Source organism: Apteryx rowi, unplaced genomic scaffold (genome assembly GCF_003343035.1).
Source record: "Apteryx rowi isolate R43461 unplaced genomic scaffold, aptRow1 scaffold_8, whole genome shotgun sequence".
Classification (NCBI taxonomy): Eukaryota; Metazoa; Chordata; class Aves; order Apterygiformes; family Apterygidae; genus Apteryx; species Apteryx rowi.
Genome location: NW_020451093.1, coordinates 7,923,844 through 7,943,489, shown reverse-complemented (window position 1 = coordinate 7,943,489; position 19,646 = coordinate 7,923,844). Strand labels below are relative to the sequence as shown.

General features: G+C 40.3%; 1 protein-coding gene across 1 annotated transcript; it reads right to left on the bottom strand.

The window, feature by feature from the left end:
• Positions 1 to 4,076: 4,076 nt before the first annotated feature.
• Positions 4,077 to 19,148, bottom strand: TNFAIP6 (TNF alpha induced protein 6). Its single transcript, XM_026089075.1, has 6 exons — positions 19,055 to 19,148; positions 11,698 to 11,835; positions 10,241 to 10,402; positions 7,404 to 7,632; positions 6,285 to 6,325; positions 4,077 to 4,377 (listed from the first exon to the last, which is right to left on the bottom strand). The coding sequence occupies exons 1-6, from the start codon at positions 19,146 to 19,148 to the stop codon at positions 4,214 to 4,216; spliced, it is 828 nt and encodes a 275-aa protein (XP_025944860.1). The 3' UTR covers positions 4,077 to 4,213.
• Positions 19,149 to 19,646: the final 498 nt, after the last annotated feature.

Sequence of the window (19,646 nt, the reverse complement as noted above, 5' to 3'; positions counted from 1 at the left end):
GCCCGGCCCCAACGGTCGGCGGCGGGCTCGGGCGGCCGCTGTTACCTCAGCTCTGCTCTGCGCTCCTCCTCTAACAACCCAATTCCTGCCTCTCTCGGCTTGGGGTGCTCCTCGGGGTGCTCAAACACAGTCCGAGCCTTGTCTGACTCTACGCTTTTATTATGGTTTTTAAATAGAGTGGGCTGGGCGCGTAACTGGCCGCCGCTTCTGTCGCCTCTCAGAGCGCGCGTTCAACCCTCGCGTCCTTCACGGAGGCGCGTGCAATCTGCAAATCATACGTATTTGTAACCGAGAAGCAATCTCTTGACTTCTGCAGAGCTGCTGGGGCATTAGGGTCGTGCTTCCGCTCCGTGGCAACGTTATCTGCAGAAACCTAAGGTTCCTTGAGGCCTAGGTGGACCATAAACGGACCATAAATCCACCTAGGTGGATGAGGACTGTGAAGCGGGATCGCTGGGTAGCGCCACAGCCACTTCTAGTTGTCTCAGGGACAGCCGTGGAGAGGCCGAGCTCCCCCCGCAGCTGCTGATTCTAGAAAGCAGAAAAAAGCTAGTTTAACAAAAAGTGCTCTGGCACATTTCCACCGAGTTTTTAAGCTCCCCCGTAGGGCTGCGTGACAAAGCATTGCATAAAAGTGACTGAAAGTTGGTGTTTTTCGTCAGTGTGGTCCCTGGGGCTGAGACTCCAGGTGCTTGATCAGTCTCCGAGACTGTCCCCCCTACGGCGCATCGGACTCAAAAATCTTGGATTTTAGCATCAGGCTCCCGGTATCAGCTTGAGCAAGGGCAGCGTTAAAAGCAGTCCTACCCGGGAGCCGGTGCTGAGTGACGGGGAAGGGCAGGGGGCACAGAGACAAACAGGAAATTTGCACCACGGGGACGCGCAGCAGTGGCTTCAGGGTGAGGAGACATTAGCACCTATTAGGGACAATTCATTCCACATCATGGTAAATTCATGGGAAAGAGACAAGCCAGTTATCGATAAGCGTGTGAAATAATTTATATCAACAGTGTTTGTGGATGTAATATGAAATAACTCAAGTTCTGTGGCAGCAGATTTTTGTGTGCAGAGAAACCTTGCTTCTCAGGGATAAAAATAGGCCTTAACAGTTACAGTAACCGTTGAGTCTTCCTTCTTCATCACCTGCAGGGCTTTGTAGTGGCTTCTGATACACTTATCTGGAGTCTACGTTCTGTAAAGTAACTCTGAAAATGATGTCACTCCACTGACTGTCCCAGGAGGGTTTCCTAGACATGTGGATGTTTCCTGTACAGTTTTTGCTTCTGCTCCGTAACAATTTAAGACCTGCTGCTTCTCAGTCCAAAAGAACCCCAGACCATAAATAAAATGTTAACAGTCCTCTCCAGGCTTTTTGCTTCTTGTTGCTAAATACTTCTGCTGATTTTAGAGAAATACATTCACAGGAACATGTGAATAGCTTTTTTTTCAGTCCACCAGGTGGCAGGATTAAAAAATACCAGTTGATTTTAGGTGCAGTTTGATTCCATTTAACATAGTAATAGGAACTTTGTTTCCTGGCATTAAGATGAAGCATGAATAGAGTATTTGAAATGAAAGAGAGAGTAGCTGCAGTTCTAGCTGTGACATTGTTCTCCAAGACAACTAGGAATCTTTTAAGATATTTAGCATTTTACCTATAGTATTCTTCCCACTTTCAGGAGATTCCAGATGTCAGATTTTCTGTGTTTCTCTGTTTTCCTGTCATTACCACTGCTTCTTATATGTCTCAAAATTGTGAAAAATGTCAACAACTTCTGCTGGCAGGATCCTTAATTCATCCTTTTCCATTGTTATGCAATTTTGAAATTGCATTTTGGTGTGTATTTGAGAAGGATAAAAGAACGATATAGGAATGTCAGTATAGTCAAGGGTAAGTGTAGATAACCAGAGTGGAGTGTATAAAACACAGTCAATTTTCATATACACCAAAGACCTGAATTTCCCCAGAAGAAATATTTCATTTATTTAAAAATACATATTATTTATTTGTTTGTAAAAAATACAGTGACACTTACTGGCAACAACATAATCATATTCATATCGGCGCCTGGGTCAGCTGGTCCTGGGAACAGCAGGAAAGCAAGGCAGTCCTGAACCCAGCGCTTATATCCATATTTGCCTTTGAGCAGGCAAACCTTGTCTGAGCCCTGCCTGCCTGCCTGAATATCCCCCTGGCAGGCTGCCTTATAGACTCGACCTTAATCAGATGACTTTCCCACAAACAGAGATGGAAGATCAAAGCCAGATACATAGCAGGTAAGTATGGCCTCAATCACGGTCTAAAACTCAGCAAATAGCTGAGATGTTCCCCTGCGAGTACCAGCTGAGTCAGGTTACCCAGCGAAAGCTGGTCTTGAGCCCAGCCTCAAGGAGAAGCACAAAGTTGGCTACTGCAAAAGCAGAAAATAAAATACATTTCCTTGAATTAACAAGGAAATTAAGCGAGGTGGGGAGGGCCTGGACAAAGAGCAGTCATTCTTTCAATACACGAGTAAAAATTTTGAAGAGATGTCAGATACACTGTTTCTAGGCAAGTATCAAGAATACAGAAACAAGACTGCAATATAAGCAGGTATCTTCAGAGATAAGTATAATGGGAGGGAGTTACCAAACCAGAAGATATTAAACGCCATGAGCTTATTGGCAGAATATCAAACTAAACCAAAAAAAAAAAAAAGCAGTATGTTTACAACAGAATATGGTGTCCTATTAAAAGAATGAAACCTCTCTTCTCCCCAGTGGTAGGGTGTCATGACAGACTGCATACACTATTTACTCAGAAGCTAGCTAAGAAAGAGCTGTGTCAGCCCTGTCACCACTACCCACGCAACTGAAATTGTGTTTGTGTGTGTGTTGATCCAGCCATGTGCTATCTATACTGTTGTTTAAACTAGAAAACAAAATCATATTCCAAGTGCAATTAAAACAATAAAAGCTCAAAGCTGAAATCAATTTAAAGTACTGAGAATGAGAATGTTGTAAAGCAAAGACAGGACTCCTCTTGTACAAAACTCTTTCTGGGGAATTCACAAAGTGCCAAACCAAAAAATTCACAGGAAGATGCTCAGTAGGCATTAGATTTCAGCTGGTTTGGGGTCAGGAAAATATTCAGTAAGAAAAAAAAAACCCTCTCAAAACTTATTTACTTTTTTAAATTAAGAAAAGCGATAAAAAATCTGAGGAGTTCTCACAAAAATAAAAAAGCATTCACTGGAAACTCTGGACAAGATTGAAACAGAGGTAGCTTTAATGACACTTCAGACTGAGGAATTTAAACTGAAGTTAAAAACATATGGAGAATGATTTATGTTTATCAGTTCAAAACAGTACAGTCTTAAAACCTGTGTAAACAACATATAGCATCTTGACAGTATCTTATAAACAGATGTGCTGGTAGTCAGTAAATAATTTCTCCTGATCCTTCATCTCACCTATTTGCTTATCATTACAGAGTCTTTCATTTGATTCTTTACTAAGTGAAATCAGAAAAGTTAAATGCTTGAGCATCTCTTCTCTGGATGAGGAAAACCTGACAAAATTCATCGAGTAGTTTTTAATTTATCTCACAACAAAATTATGATGATAATATAATTGATTCTGTGCTTTTCATAATGCTTTATAATCTTCTGACTTCAGACAATTACATAGGTGGCTGTTAGGCCACCCGCAAGATGAATTCACGTATCTTATAAAGGAGTTTACTCAAATGGCCTTTTGGGTTCAGGGAAATGTTAATTAAAAAAAATAGAATAGTGTAGAGAACAGGAAGAAATAAAGCCAGAATCCAAAAATAAATATGCAGAAATCAAGAAAAATAAGGATAGAAGAGCAAATTAAATTAAAAAAAAACCCTGAAACATTTGTCACACAAAATATTTGTTCAAGTGGAGCAAGAAATGAGGAAAGAGAACAATTCATATAGAAAAATAATTTTAAAATCTTTGGTAACGATTAATTCTTTGGTTTTATACAGTCCTTGTAATCTAAAAATAGTCTTCTATTATTTATGTAAGTACCTTTTATAATTTATTTCCTAATCTACTCTATTAAAAAAAAACTTATATAAGGCAGAAAATTAAAAGTCAGAAAGATATGAAGAAAATGACTGTACGTCTCTGTCTTATCTGAAGAAACAGATATCTGAGCTGGGTTCTAAAACACGTTTCTTAATGATTATACCTTGCTAATCTGCTCACATAATACCAAATTTTCCAGATAAGAAGTTTGTCTTTCCTTGGGAAGTTGTATTCTTTCCGTCACCTGATTTTGAAGGCATGTCCATAGTAACATATCTAATTTGAAAACCACCAGCTGTCACTGAGGCATCTGTCAAAAACTTCAAGGTCATAACATTTCCTAGGACAAGAAAAAGAAAAACAAAGATCACATTTGTGAGTGGCACAAAATGTGCTGTTTCAGTTATTTTCACACTGCTCTCCTGCTTCCCTCAGGCACCTGGGTTTCCAGCAGGGAGTCTATGCTGCGGCATGGGTGTGACATCCTGAACACTGAGGTCTGCAGAGCAATCCACCTGGTCTGTCTACCTCCAAGCTGAGTATAGGCCTTTCAGCCCCTTGGAAAACTAGGCTCATGTTGGACTTGCTCGGGTTCGGCAGTCACCCCAAATTAAGAAGAGAAAATACTTGAACATATAAAATAGGCACGGAGCCTCAGGCAGCTCTAGGTGACACAGGGGTGAGGTTGCAACACCACTCTCCATGACTGTCATCTGGTCATCCTCTGCCAGGCCAGTGTAAACTGGGAGAGCAGGTATGGGACAATTCAGCTTTTCTCTTCTCTTTCTGCTGCTTAGAACTGTGGGCTGTGAGCACAGAAAGCAAAGCAAAGGTCAAAGCTTAGATTAGCTTTAGCTCAGGATTTGTCCAAAGTCGAACATGAAAACTGCAGTGGATCAGGGCAGAATCCCATTTTTCATGTCTTAACCATGAGAGTGCAGCAAGTATTTTTCACATTCTGCCCCCTTTATTTGCATGGACTAATCCAACAAACTGTGTATGGAATGATGCATTGTTCATTATGAAAAAGAGTGGCATCATCTGGCCCGACAAACACATTTTCCTTTATTCCGTTTTGTTTACATTCTATTTCTTTCACCATGATTTCATTCCCATTCTCATTCCTGTTAATTTTGTTTTATTTTCTTCTTTTTGCTCATGGTAATGTTCTCTTTCCATTGTAATGTATTTTTCCCTGGCTTTTTTAAATATTTAAGGAGGGGAAACTGCTTTATTTTCAGTTCTACTTCTTTAGAATTATTTTAGGATGATTTTATTACTAGAGACTAAAGAGATTTAAAACAGAATTATTTGTAAACAAATGGCAATGCTCACAGTTTTCAGATGATTACAGTGATGCCTCATTCTAAAAAGTATTTCTTCTGATGCCAGTGATTCCTCCTCAGATTATGTACCTCTGCTTGAGACTGTGCTGTATTTGCAGTCAGGGTTGTGATTCTGGCACTGTGGCACATTTAGGAACCTCTCAGCAACAGTTTATGTTTGATTAATGAGTAACAGTATATCCTTGCTTAATCAGGGATCGTCCAGGTAAGGAAGAAAACACTAACAATATAACACATACACAATTAGGCTCTAAGATCATAGCCTGGTGTAACATAGGAATGAATGCTCATGGTGTGAGCCAGCGCAGCACAGTATGACAGGTGCTTCCAGATATGTGAGGCCCGTTTGCATCCGCAGCACTGTTAATTCACCCCTGAGATAACCCATCCATAGACGGTAAAACTGACGGCACTGTGAATTCTGCATGTTTAGGTACCAGAGACACTGGAAGTGTGGCAACAGGAGCTCCTGTGCAGACTATACACATTCCCTGGGGAACATGACTACTTCCTTGTATGATTAGCCTGCGCTGACTTCTGCGCTACAGCGACTTTGCAATACTTGAGCAAAGAGAGGTAAAAGTGGCTTTCATTTATACAGAATCAGACCTTGGACTGCTGTTTATACATACATACAAAATACTTTCTATATCCAGCTTTGACAATGTTCTTGCAATCCTTGCTCTGGAAACAGGGAAACTTGGTGAGTAGATCCTTCCCTGATTATTTTTCTAACTAGACCTTTTTTTTCTTTTACACTTATTTAAAAGTAACTGTGTTGACAAAAGAGTACACTGGCAGTTTTAAATAGCAGCTTATGCATGTTGGCTATGACCTAGAAAGTAGGGAGAAGAGATGATTTGGGCTGATTTTTTACTGTAAAAAGTGCAAATAATATTACCTGTGCTAATGATATCATCTGGCAATTCATCTCCACAGAACCTGAAAAAAAATTATAAATGTTTATGACTGAGTGACCCAGCAAATATGCCATATCCCTGTTATGCGGGGACCTGTACTGACAATGGTGACTCTCGGGCTGTACTCTCTTTTGAGAGAGCTGTGGCTCATGGGTTAAACTGCTTGTATGTGTTCACTCCATGTAATTTTCTGTATGTTAAAGCAATTCACTCAAGGATTTTTCTCATTATAGTAAGATTTAGGGGAGGGAAAGCTGCAGGAAACAGAATTTTCAATATAAGAAGGAAGTCAATGTTGTAAAACAAGAAAAAACTGTTTTACACAGCATTAAGGCAAGGAATAATGGCCCAAAACTGAGAAAGCAAGAGTTCATCAAGAAAAATATTTAAAATGATCTCTAAAGGAGAAACAAATGGAATATATCTTTGCTTTGCTGTGCATGATTTGTAGAGAGGATATGAAAAGTGGCAGGAATAGGGAAGTGTTTTTATCACTTTTTCTAGTTTATTTGTTGTACTAGAAAAATGAGACACTTCATATTAAAAATTTGACTGCTAAAGAACAAGCAAAAAGATATTAAAGAAAGTGAGAATTAAGCAAAGAAGAGGGAAACTACTTTAAATGTTAATAGAAGATATATAACACTTGTTCTGTTCTGATTTTCTTAGACAATATTTGACTTCTGTGGCTAATTATAATTTGAATTAAATACAATTTTGCTAACAGTTTAACACCTCTCCTCCCTCCCTTCAATTAAAGCAAATACAAAATGTTATTTGAGATTGCTAGTTCTTCCTGCAAAATAATAGAAGACTCATTTAAAAATAAGCAGCTAACTAAAAAGTCTTGCAGGTCTTTTTCATGTAATTTAACAAAACAGAAAAGGGCAAAGCATAATTTTCAAAAGTGCTTTACAGATCTGTGTTAATAATAGTAAAGAAAATTGTCTGGAAAGACAGGTTAGGTACTGGTGCTACAAGTATTTAGGGCATATCAGGGGTGCTATTTGGCTAAAGTAATACAGTTTTTCTTAAGTATTATGCTTGAAAAATTTTCAAAACATTTGAATATTTTCTTATTAAAGCTGGAATTACTTTACCTGCCCACAAAGCCATTGATATCATCATAGCTATCATAGATTTCCAAGAAATCAGCCATACAAGCAGTGTCATCTTCAACATCAAACTCCAGAAACTGTAGATGAATCCGTTGTCCATACTTTACTCTAATATGCCAGTAGCAAATTTGCTCATTTTCATACTCATTTGGGTAGCCTGGTGACTTAAAAACATGTTTTGAATCTGTGAAGACTCCACCACACTCTTTTCCTAAGAGAAACATAAAAACATCAGAGTTCAAGTATTCATTTTGGATATGGCTATGATTTAATTCTTTGTGCGCTCTGATCCAGTAGATCTTTTGTAGAAAATCACATAGGAACACCCAGAGAAATATCACTGTTCATATATTTAAACACTCAGCATTCAGAAGAAACGTCAGTCATTCCTAGCTTTTGGGAGCAGATACTTTGGAAATGAAGCACAATCCAAAACTCACTGAACTCAGAGGAAAAGCTTTCATTGACTTCAGTGGACTTTGGGCCAGAGCTAAGGGCTTTATATAAAGGCATTTGGGGTTTCTGACTATGTCAAACTGTAAGCTTTACAGCTGTTCTTGTAAGTTGCCCTCACATTCACTTTCATCCTTTTTTCTCCAAATACCTCTTTAAAGTGCGCCTTCTCCAAAAAGCCTATAAAGGTTAGTGACTACATTTATTCTGCTGCGCTGCTTTTATTGCTGCAGCTCTTCTCCTCCCTTTGGAAGGTCTCCTTTGGGAAGAAAAGCACGCATTCCCGTTAGATTCCGTGCCCATTTGAGCCTTACCTTGTTGGCGGGACCAATTGATTTGGGGGCCTCACATTGCTTGATTTCAACCTTGTCATTGTCCCCTAAGTTCAGACCTACAGGAGAGGTAGGTACTTTCCAGGGGTGATTCAGGGCACATGTGTTAGGAGTTTTAACTTGGATAAGGGGAATAACCCTCTTAGTTTGCACACTGTCTACAAGTCCTGTATTTTTCAGCACCACAACACAGGTAGGATGGATGTGATTTCAAACATGCAAGTAGTTCCACAATTTGCTTGACATCTTTAGCATCTCTGAGAAGAGCACAGGCTCAATTCAATCGATTCAGCTTTGCCTCCGGAGGCTACGGTTTCCCACCTGCAAACAGACAACTCTGCCAGGTTTTGAAGCAGACTGCCATCGAGCATGAATACATATCCTCATAGTGCGAAAGGCTCAAGTCACCTTCTGAGTGTTGGCGGTTCTGGTTTCCTTTTGTCCTCTAGCCAACGCATTTGCAAAGTAATCACCTTTCATCCCAGAAGAGAGGGCTGACAAAGGAGAAAGTTGGGCTGACAATTTAAATGCGGTAATGAGTGCAGTAGTCTCTCTCTCAGTTTTCTTTGTATGCTGAACATCTGTGAGAGTCCCCCACCCCGCAGAGCTATTTGGTTAACAACTGCCCGGCTAACATAAACAAGCTCAAACCCTGTGAGCACAAACAAAATGTGCACAGCTGTACAGACGTCACGGACAACTCCAGTTTCTGGCTCTCCCATGCAGGGTAGTACACTTGGAGGAGCAGGAGAGCCAGGCAGAGCACAAAGTTAAGCTTCTCTTTTCTTGATGGTGCCCACTTTTTGTATCTTCCCTGCTACATGGAGGATCCCAAGATAAACTGGACAGTGGCCACGTTAATCTTTCAGTCACCTGCAGTGTTGTATGGGGCTACTCCAGCTAGACTCAGCCAACTAGCTCACGCAGCAGCAACAGCCCACATGTGGCTGCGCAAGGTGCGGATGACCTGTTTCACCCTCCCCAGGAGAAGAGACATGTCCCGTGTCCATGAGGTCTTGTCATTCATGTTTGAATCACTTCTCTGGATCTGCTTCAGAGATCCGCTGTTCTCCATCTAGTTACACACACACACACACACACACACACACACACACTGCTGGGAGCTGTATCTGTGTGTGTTTCAGTCCCAGACAGAGTGTTCATTTTCAAGAGTTTTCTATCACAGGCAAGAGAAAGAAGGTCCCATGAGTAGGAAGATGGGTAAACTTTCCACATCTTTATAGGCAAAATACCTGGAAAATAGTTTCCATGTCATAATGCTTTATTTTTGTTTGTATCTCTATATATGCATTAGAGAGCTGTTAAACAGGAACAGCAGTTGCACGCACACCTCTGTTTTCCTCCAGGATTGTGTTGATAATAAAGGAATAAAACAACTGAAGAGTTTAACTTCCTTGTTTGGATTTAAAACCATAGCCTACAGCCTATCTCTTTTGGTAAGAATTCATATGGATCATCTGGACAGTCCCACCTAGTCTTAGAAGCCAGATTCTCAGATGACATTTTCACTTCAGTAGACTCCCCATAGTGGCAGTTCACCAGCAAGGTGATACTGTTCCTGCAACATCTGCCAGCCCTTTAAGGTCTTCCATGTAAGTAAAAACACACATGCTTACCTTTGCGGCATCTAATTATAGCTAACCTTCCTCCACAAATGTCAGGCTAGTAAAAGGAACACAAGAAAATTCTCCAACATGGATTTGAACAAATTCTAATTTTTTAGAATTTTTTAGAACTTTACCAAACACAAAACAATCTGGAGAACTTCTCTAGATTTTATTTGCTGAAGTCGCATGGCTTTTTTCTAATTTTTATCAGCAGTGTTTGCAACTAGAAGACTGAGAACTGCAAAAAATAACTCTATTGATTTTTTGTTTACAAACTGAGGAAAATGTGAAAGGCCAGCAAAAGGGTAATTATCACTGAGAGTCTGGGTGCCTTCGCACAGCCAGACATCATGCCATGTAGTCACATTCTCAGAACTAAGGAGCAGTGGGTTCTTTTTAAACACACCGTTAGGGTTGTAGCAGTAGGCATCCCATCTCTCGCTTCTGTTGAGGCGAATCCCGTAATCAACAATGCCAGTCTTCCCAAAGCCACAGTTGGGTCCAGCTTTTACTATGGGATAACCAACTCTGCCCTTTGCCATCCAGCCAGCCGCGCACACATGGAAACCTGAGATGGGGAGAAAATGAGGCATGGATGGGATAAATTAATCCTAGGCAAGAAACTTTGCTTTTTATTCAAATAAATAATGACTCACTCCAGCTGATCAATGACTTAGATGTAATTGGTCTAATAGAAATTGTACTACAAGGAACAGTCTTTAAGTGGATGATTTTAAACACAGGATGTATTATGTTCTCCACAGTATGATTATTGTTTGTCATTTGAAAACAAAAATCAAATGCAGATGAACTATATATTCTCCAGGGTGGTGAGTTTTAAATGCTGTACCAGCATTTGTAATCAAATTATATATTGGATTAGTTATATAAGCGAATAAATTGTGTTCTTTGTTTCCCTTTTAAAGTCATACAAATTTATTCAATCGTATCTCATTTAAGAGTCTGCACTATTAAGTTCTGAGGGTGAACAAAATACTGTATGCAGAAGACAGCTAAGGAAACAAAATATTCACTTAAAATACTTACAGCTTAAATTTAAATACCTAAAATATGTATTTCCTTACAAAACAAAAAGATCCTGTTAATGCACTGTGTGGCTGGGAACTTAGAAACAATAGCCAAAGAATGCACTGTTATTCACTGTCTGGTAGAGATCAATTCCATGGTTCCACCGAGACAAACCAGAACATACTTGTGGCGTGCCAGGACTGCGAGCTAGTCAGAAGAGACAGAAGTACCCTTTTCACATGTGTGGTGGTGCTGAGTGCCAGCTTGTGACTCAACAGCGTAGCCTGCATATTTCTAGAGTGGAGGATATTTTCCATTGTTTTCCTAATGCTCTGAATGAATTAATCATTCCTCAACAGGAATCAAACAGATATGCAGTAGTGTCCTCACTGAGATCGGCTTTTCTCTCCGAGCACACCAGCCACTCTTTCTTAGAGCAAACGGGGCTCAGATAAACGTTATGAAAACACCTTGACTGCTTATGCGAAAAAGAACAACTCTCCTTTCCTAAGAAGGCTCACTGGGGACAAATGCCCTGCCCCGCAGGCCCCCGCGGTGCCCCTGCTGCAGCATGGCAGGGAGGGCGCCGGGCAGGTACCGCTGCTTCCCAGCCGAGGAAGACGGCTCTCCACTCTGTGTTACTGCTTCCAGGAGGGTGTCGCATGCAGAGCTCAGGGGTGCAGCCATGCTCTGTTACTGCGGGGAGACACTGTGTGCAACTCGGGCAAAAATCCAGGGAGTTTATAAGTCTCACAGGATTCATAACATTCATGAAAATGAGAGACTGGTGACACAATGAGCAACATGAAATGCAAACAGCTATTTTTTTCAAACCTATTTTTCTTGCTGCCTCCAGCTGCTGATAGGTGGCTAGATGTCCTCCTTCGTACTCACAGACGGCTTTTGCTTCTGCATAGGTGAGCTGGTACTTTCCAGTGCGTGACTCCCTGTGATACACTCCAGCTGCTCGTTCTGGGGGATCAAAGCAATAAACAAGCTCAGTATTGTTTTATTTTTGGAATACAGACTATGGGATCCCAGCTGACCTACCTTCCTGGAGGATGTCAAGTCTTACAGCTTCAGCAGTTTCCCAAGACCTTCACCTTGGGCTACCATCCAGGTGAGAATAGAAACAAGATGTTCTGGTAGTAGCTGCATTATTTGGGAAGTGTCAGAAAAATATGCAACACAAAGGTATGTTTCTGTTTGGGAGAAGTTTCTGAGCAAGAGCTGGTCAGAGTTTGGGGCAAGCTTTTGAAAAACAGAAAATCAACAAACACAGGGAAGGAGTCCCATAGGACTACTCAGAAAGCAGTAGTTATGGGAACGATCAGCTGGTTCAGTATCATTAGATCTGCGGGACCATATCAAACTCCGGGAAACTTTTTCTGGATTGCTATTACAGCATACTTTTGGATATAACTTAAAGTACTTTTGCAAGATGAATCAGAGCTTTGTTTCGAATCTCCAGAGAAGTTAAATGAGAGCTACTTGGATAGAAGAGAGGTAAAAATTAAAGGGAATAAAAATGCAAAATAAAAATATCTGTGCTTGTCTCACAAAGACCGGAACAATTGTTGGCTGATATTTTTGCTACACAGAAATTTAATACATTTTTTTCATATATCTTTTTTTGCTATTGAAAATTCCAGCAGCTTTGCAGGGAAAACTAGAAACTGTCAGTACTATTACAGGTTTTATAATCTTTTCTTGTTTCACTTGTCTGATGCCATATGTACAGAAATCTGTCTCTATACCAATGTGCAAATCTAATCTGAATGGTGGTTTTTTTAGATTTTTTTTATATTCGGTATAATCTGAGAAAAATGGCTGTCTGCAGCTATCATTAAGCAACATAATTGAGAAAAGAAGCAAAATAGGAAGCATTTTTTTACAGTAGTTATTTGCACCATGGGAAAAAAAGAATGTCTCTTCTAGTGACTCTCTGTTCTACTGATTCTACTTAGAATCAGTAGTTTTGGCTATGTTAGGATACTTAAAAAAATGTTAACCACTGAATTGTGGTTAGCTATGGTGAGATCCTTTATTAGATACAGAATGACGTCTGCCAATGTAGTTTTTGGACCCACAGTCACTGGACTCACTCCCAATGAAGTAAATGATATTGCTGAGAGTAGTCTCAGAAGACTCAGAGTTCTTATTGTAACATAGCCAGAAATGTCACTGGCATGGGCAAAGAATAACATATATCCTGTGGAAAGATCTTTCTAAGAAGCCAAGGTAGTTCCAGTGCAAAGAACAGTCTTAATAACAAACAGCTATGGAATAATAGTATGGTATGTTCAAAATAATCTTTTTAAATCAAAATTTCATTTGTAGAAAGTATTATTGCTCACTCACATAATGATCTATCATTTTTAGCCAGATAAATCCAGTCACTGTTTCCTTACAGCATAATTATATTAAATTCAGTATGCATGAATTGAAAATCTGAATATTAAAAAAATAATGCACAATCTAGCCTCACTGCACACTCAGGGGACAACCTGGAAATGAGGTTATTGATTACTACAGCTCTGTTGGGATTAGCCAAGCTGTCCCACCCACACTGAGTCAAAGAGTAAGAGGCAGTTCATTCCAAGCTTTCTTGGGTGGCAAAGGTGATCAGTCACTGCTGAAGTAAAAACAGTCTTAAAGCTTATTTTAAGTGATAGTTGCTGATAAAAGCTCTCCTAGTTCTGGCAGCTATTTTTGCAAGACCCACTCTGCTCCTTTCCTGGAAGAGCACTGGATGTTACACCTAGCATTCAGAGGGAATCACCAACAGTTTAGACTTGCAGCTGACAGTAAAAACTTATCACTTTCAGCTGTCTCTAATTTCTCTGACTTTTTCTCCTGGCAATAGCGTTTTCAAATCTTATCCCTCAAGAGGTATCTATCCCTATTTATTGATGCTAAAATGTCAGGACATCATTGTCCCATTTTCCAGAATACTGCTGGAAAGATTTGCCCTTCATAGTTTTTGCAAGGGCTGCTATACTGATAGCAGCACCACGGAGTCTTCATGCAATGTCTTGGTGGTTGGTGTTACCCTGCTGAGAGCAATCGCCAATCTGTATCTTTGTTACTCCTTTGCAACTCGATAAAAGTAGCCCTTGGAAGGACAGACCATGCACATACACTCTGCTGAGCTTTGATATTTGCTGCTGGATCAGTGTGTCACAGTTTAATGACTCAGTATTCCCTAAGAATAGCATATCCTAATTAATTGATCAGATCTTTCACAGGCATTTTTTCCCCATCTTAATTACATTAGGGACTGTGCAGAATAATAAGCTACAAAAACATACCTAGCTCAAAGCATCGTAAGTATATCTATAAATATACATTTACATACATACATACATATATATACAAACATTCACAGAACATGAACACAGACATGCACGAATTACTATCAGTCATTATGGAGGCAAGATCATGGCTGTGTAGACGAACCTGAATCAAATTTTGCTTTTACTTGCAGGCGCAAGCACATGCCTACCACTGTAAATATGTGCTGTTTGTATACCAAGAGCCTGGCACTAGAGAGGACGGTGTGGCCCAGCCGCAGCTGGGCATCTTCTCTGATGGAGAATGCTGCTTGAAAGCTGCTCCCAGGGTATCTGACCTCTCCGAAATCTCCTCTTCCTGGACAATAATAATGGCTTTGAAATACTTGAAAAAATTTTTTAGTGTCCAACTCCTTGTACTCAAACCGTGGAGGAGCAACCTTAATTGACTCACTGGCTAGCATTAGTCCTCCTTGCAAGAACTTCCAACTAGACTCTTCCTTATTTGCTTGAAAACCTGCATATTGGTGCTGGCCTCTCTGGGATTCCTCCACCCACTTTTTCCTCTGGTTCTTACGCAAAAGAACATGGCTTACAGGGCTGACAGGACATGTTCCTTCCAACTCACATTTCTTAAAATTTCTCCTTGAAGTCCAGAGACAGCAGGATTCTGTGAGAAGAGTGACCCTTGAGTCACCCACAGCAGTAGGCAAGATTAAAATGCAGCCAATCTCTTCTGCACAAAGACAAAAAAATATGAGATTTGGCCTAATAAAGTTCCATCAATATGCATGACACACGGTTATATAATAAAGGACAAACAGAAGTATTTAACTTCAAAGTGGGGGGTTGTCATGTAAAGTTACTGGCACAGGTCTCTGGTAACTCATGGCCACCCTCAGAGTACTCCACTGAATGGTGTAGGTATGGCGCCAATGGGGTAGGCACGGTCCCTACACCTCACTGACACATGGTGTGCGAATGGGAACAAAATTCTGAACACAGGAGTGGGGACTTCCTCACTACACTCCTGTACGGCGGTTCAGTGCTCTCTAATCAAGGCCTGAATTTTGTCACGTTAAAATACACCATATTTTGTTTATATCACAGGCTTAGGCCATACACATATGGAAAGGTATGTCTACCCCCAGACAGTTTGGATCACGAAATATGTATACTGGGGCCCTGCTGCTGACTGATATTTTGACATCACCCTAGAAAAGTCCAGAGGCCTAGAATAGCCCCATTTCCCTGTCTCTGTGGTGCCACCCGAGTCATGGCTTGCTGGGGCTTCTCTTGGAGGAACACTTCCCATCTGTTCCCAGTTGTTCAGCTGTGCGTTGTGGTGTGCTGCATCTGTCAGGGACACCACAGTGACTCCGGGGATTGATCTAAGCCTATGCCTTGAGTTGCGAAGGTAATGACTGAGGGCTTGGAAGCAGGGCTTGGTTGTGTCTTCAGTCCTTTGAAAGTCTAACACCATCGTTGACTTCTCCCTGGCAGTCCGTGCTGTTGAGTATTTTTGCAAAACCACTTAATTTCTTAGCCCTCTGTCCTTTCTTCTATTCCTAGAAATAGTTTTAATTGTTCACTGCAAATAGTTTGGGAACAATTCTGTTCAGCAGGATGAAACATCATTAATAAAATTCATATTCTCTATTTACACATTTCCTTGTAAACATAACCCAAACTATCAAGTGAAATTGCAATGTTCTTGCACTTGCTGTTCTCGATGACTATGAGGGTTTTTTTAAGTCATGGAGAACAGAGTAATTTTCTTGATGAAGAATCCACCTGACACAATTAAAAAAAAAAAATCCTTATGTTATTTTCTGTTGCCATCAGAGGTTAGAACATTCTCTCTTTCTTATTCCTAGCAAAAATATCACCCCATGTAACTCCACTTCCTCAATGGATGAATTGTTCGCACTGTATCTATTCAAGATTATAAGAAGCTCAGCCCTGACTCAGTATTTCTCAGCAGTGAAGTCAAGATCAAATTCAGTTGTCCCAAGGATTAGGAATGAGGGCTACCTACTCTTACCACTGGCAGGGGAAGGCCCCCCAAGGAGGGACAGAGCTGGGACTTGGGACACCTAGGAGATCTGGTGTTTATTTCTGCTGGTATGGGCTGGTGACTGCTGACTGCCAGGGACATTCCTGCTCCCCGTCGCAACTCTCCCCTCAGCGGGGCAGCCGTATCCAGCCTGCCTGCTTTCCAGGGGCCTGCGCAAACAAAGCAGGCAGCGGAGCCCTGGCCCTTATCTGATCCTGAGCTCCTGCTGCCCTGGGAAACTCCTGTTTTGGGGCACTAAGAACAGCACTAGAATTAGAAGATTATGAGCATATTCGGGAAAGATTGCTCTGATCCTCTCATCAGTTCACCATAAACCTTTGGTTATAAAGTGCTTGTTTCAAAAATGAGCCCCAAAAATATTGCATTCAAACAAGAAAGACATTAACAGGAATAGTATATATTCAGCTGCATCAGGATTTTGTATTTTGTGAGAAAACAAAAGATGTTTTGTATCACAGAAATAAGGTAAAAGACATGAACATTTCTAGCCTGACCTTAATTGAAGAGTTGATATTTGTTTTAATGGTTTATTGAGGAAAAAAGGTAAAATGGAAAACTCCCTTCATTTTCATTCTGGTCTTGAAAGTGCTTTATCAGAAGAAGAGAAGATAAGAAAAGTTCAAATGTCACTGCGCATTCCTAGGTTTTATCCAGGGGAGAGGGTCTTGCTTTAATGCCTGTGCATAGTTAGTATGAGATTGGGGTTACTCCTTTTATTGTTCAAATTACAGGGTTTTTTTAATGCAAAGATGTATAAAATGGATGGCTGTGATTTTGCCAAGTTTTTCTTCATTTATACATATTGCACTGAATTCCATTGCTAATTTAATTAACTGCAACTTGGTTTTTGTTACAGTAATTTTATTGCAGTACTTAGAATAGATAGTATATTTTTAAAGGTGTTCCAATTGAGTCCTGGAGCTGTGAAAGCAGAGTGATTATTTGAAAGTTATATACCGTGCTTCCAGATTTTGCATGTATTTATTTATTTGCAGCAAGTCAAATTTTTACTCTTGTCCTTCATTTCTATTTACTCACATGGTAAATGCTAAAGGTGTAGCAAACCATTATTTTATTATTCATTCCAGTTAACACTATTCTTTGCTTTTAAGGAATTTGAACCTTTTTTTATATGCAAAAGGACCTCATGTCATACAAAGTGCAACTGCTTAAATGATTAGTATCATTATCAGTTCACATTTATGTTGCAGAAGCCCCTAAGGGCCACAGCCAGGGCAGCACTGGCAGCAGCAGTCACATGGATATGACAGTATTTGCCAATAAAACGCCCAGGACCCGTTCCCTGGCCATGAGCGCGAGTGCTGTGCCGTGTGGCTGAACTCCCTTTCCCTAGGGTCAGGGGGCCTCATCCACGTTGCCTCCTGCATAGTCCCTGGCCTTGCTCTCGCCGCTCAGGCACTCTTCAGAGGACCGCTGGCTGGCAGAGATGAAAACCATGCCAGGGAGCGTGCAAACAGCTGAAGCGCAGACCCGACCTATGTCACAGCCAAGTACTCTTGTGCAGAGAGAGCCTGTACAAACTAGTGATAAACAGGAGGCCTGGCTCAGCATATCTCTCTACCCACTGCTCTGACCACATCCTTTCTGTATGAGAATACCCATCACAAACTATACCAAATTCAACTTTTCTGTCCCTACCATCAGGGCTTAACACAGCTTCAGTCCTATTTATCTTCTGTGTCTCCTTACTGCTACTGCAGCGAAGAATGCAGGCTTTGTTGTTTCTCACACAAGCCTCTTCTCTGTCATCCTTTTCTGAATACTTCCTCCTTGTGGTGGTGCAAGAAGGTGCCAAGCTGTCCTCCCTCAGAGTTCTCTCCTATCTGAACACCTTCAGTAACTACAGGACACATGCTCCAAGATTAGAGGGAAACGGAAGTAATCAAAAATGTGCAATTAACTGGAAAATACTACAGATCGATTTCCTTCTCATTCACATTCCTTTTAGCTTACAAGGTCCTCTGAGGAGGGCTTAGATTCATGTGGTTGTTATACCAACTAACAGAGCAAGGTCTCGATTCTTCATGAAACATCTGAGAGCTACAGAATTGAGTTCTGGCTATGGCAATTCCTTAAAATTCATAAAGAAATATGCAATATTCCAGAGACAATAAAGAAGTCTATAAATATTTGTCTATAAAACAGAGCACTCATTGCATATATTTGTTTTGACATATTTTATGGAAATGTTTTGATTTTTTGTTGTTGTTGGAGAATAATAAAGAACTCTGAAAGAACTCTAAGAGCTATTTAAGCCCACTTGGCTATTGCCACAGCATTTTATATAGCCCCTTTGGAATTTTTTTCTCCACTATTTAATGATGTGAACAAACGAATGGCCAAAACATATACATTTCTGTATTTTCCTAGAAACCTAGGAAATATTATTGCTTTTATTTCCAGATCATTTAGTTTCATATGTAGGACCCCAGGCATTTGAAGTATGTTCATGCAGAAACTAATTCATTCCTTTGGCAAATGTTTCCTTTCATACTCTTCCTTCCTTCGTTAGAAGGAACTAATATTTAATAGTGCTTTCACTTAACTTCATGCTTAAGCAAATACATTCAGACAAAATATTCCATTACTGTGTTTTCCTGCACATCAGATAAACAGTAAAACCAGTAAGACTGTAAAGACAAAACTTACAGGCATTAATTAGATAAATGATAACCAATTTCAGTGCAGGATTTTGCTTCTTTTAATGCATGGTTTTATACTGCTGGAGGTTCATCTTTATATTGTTAGAGAAACACAGTGATTTCTGCAGAAAAACATTCATGATTAAATTCTTTCTTACCTAACCAAATAGAGTTATGCAGCACTCCGTCCTTGAATCCCCATGCTTCAGCCTTGTCCCACAGCAGGACAGAAAAGAAAATTAGTGCAATCATCTCTTCCGAACTATTAGGCTGTAAATACTCTCTGTTAAAACACTCAGGGTAACCTCTGCTAGCAGCTGGCTAGATTCTGTTGGAACATCTGGTAGCCAGATCTTAAATAGTGCTTTCAGCTGTGAGGTCAGCAAGGCTGCTCCAATTGTGCTTGCTGTAGTATTATTGTACAATTAAATGTGAGGTCTGTATTCGTCCATGTGACTCACTTTTGGCTCTCTTGATTCCCAGAGTGTCCAAGGAATCATTCTATCCCTAACTACTGGAGCACACATGAAAACTTTTCAAGCCAAAGTCTGTTCATTCTTCAGCACTCGCTGTCTTCAAATTCCATAGAACAGTAAAACTAATAACCAGTCTAGCTGCATGTAATGTTTCTACTCACACAATTCACAGGATTGAAGAGAATCACGCATACTACTTCACATTCTCGTTTAAACATTCTATTCTTTCATACATAATTTGAATTTAATTTCATAGTGACCTGATCAGTTAAAA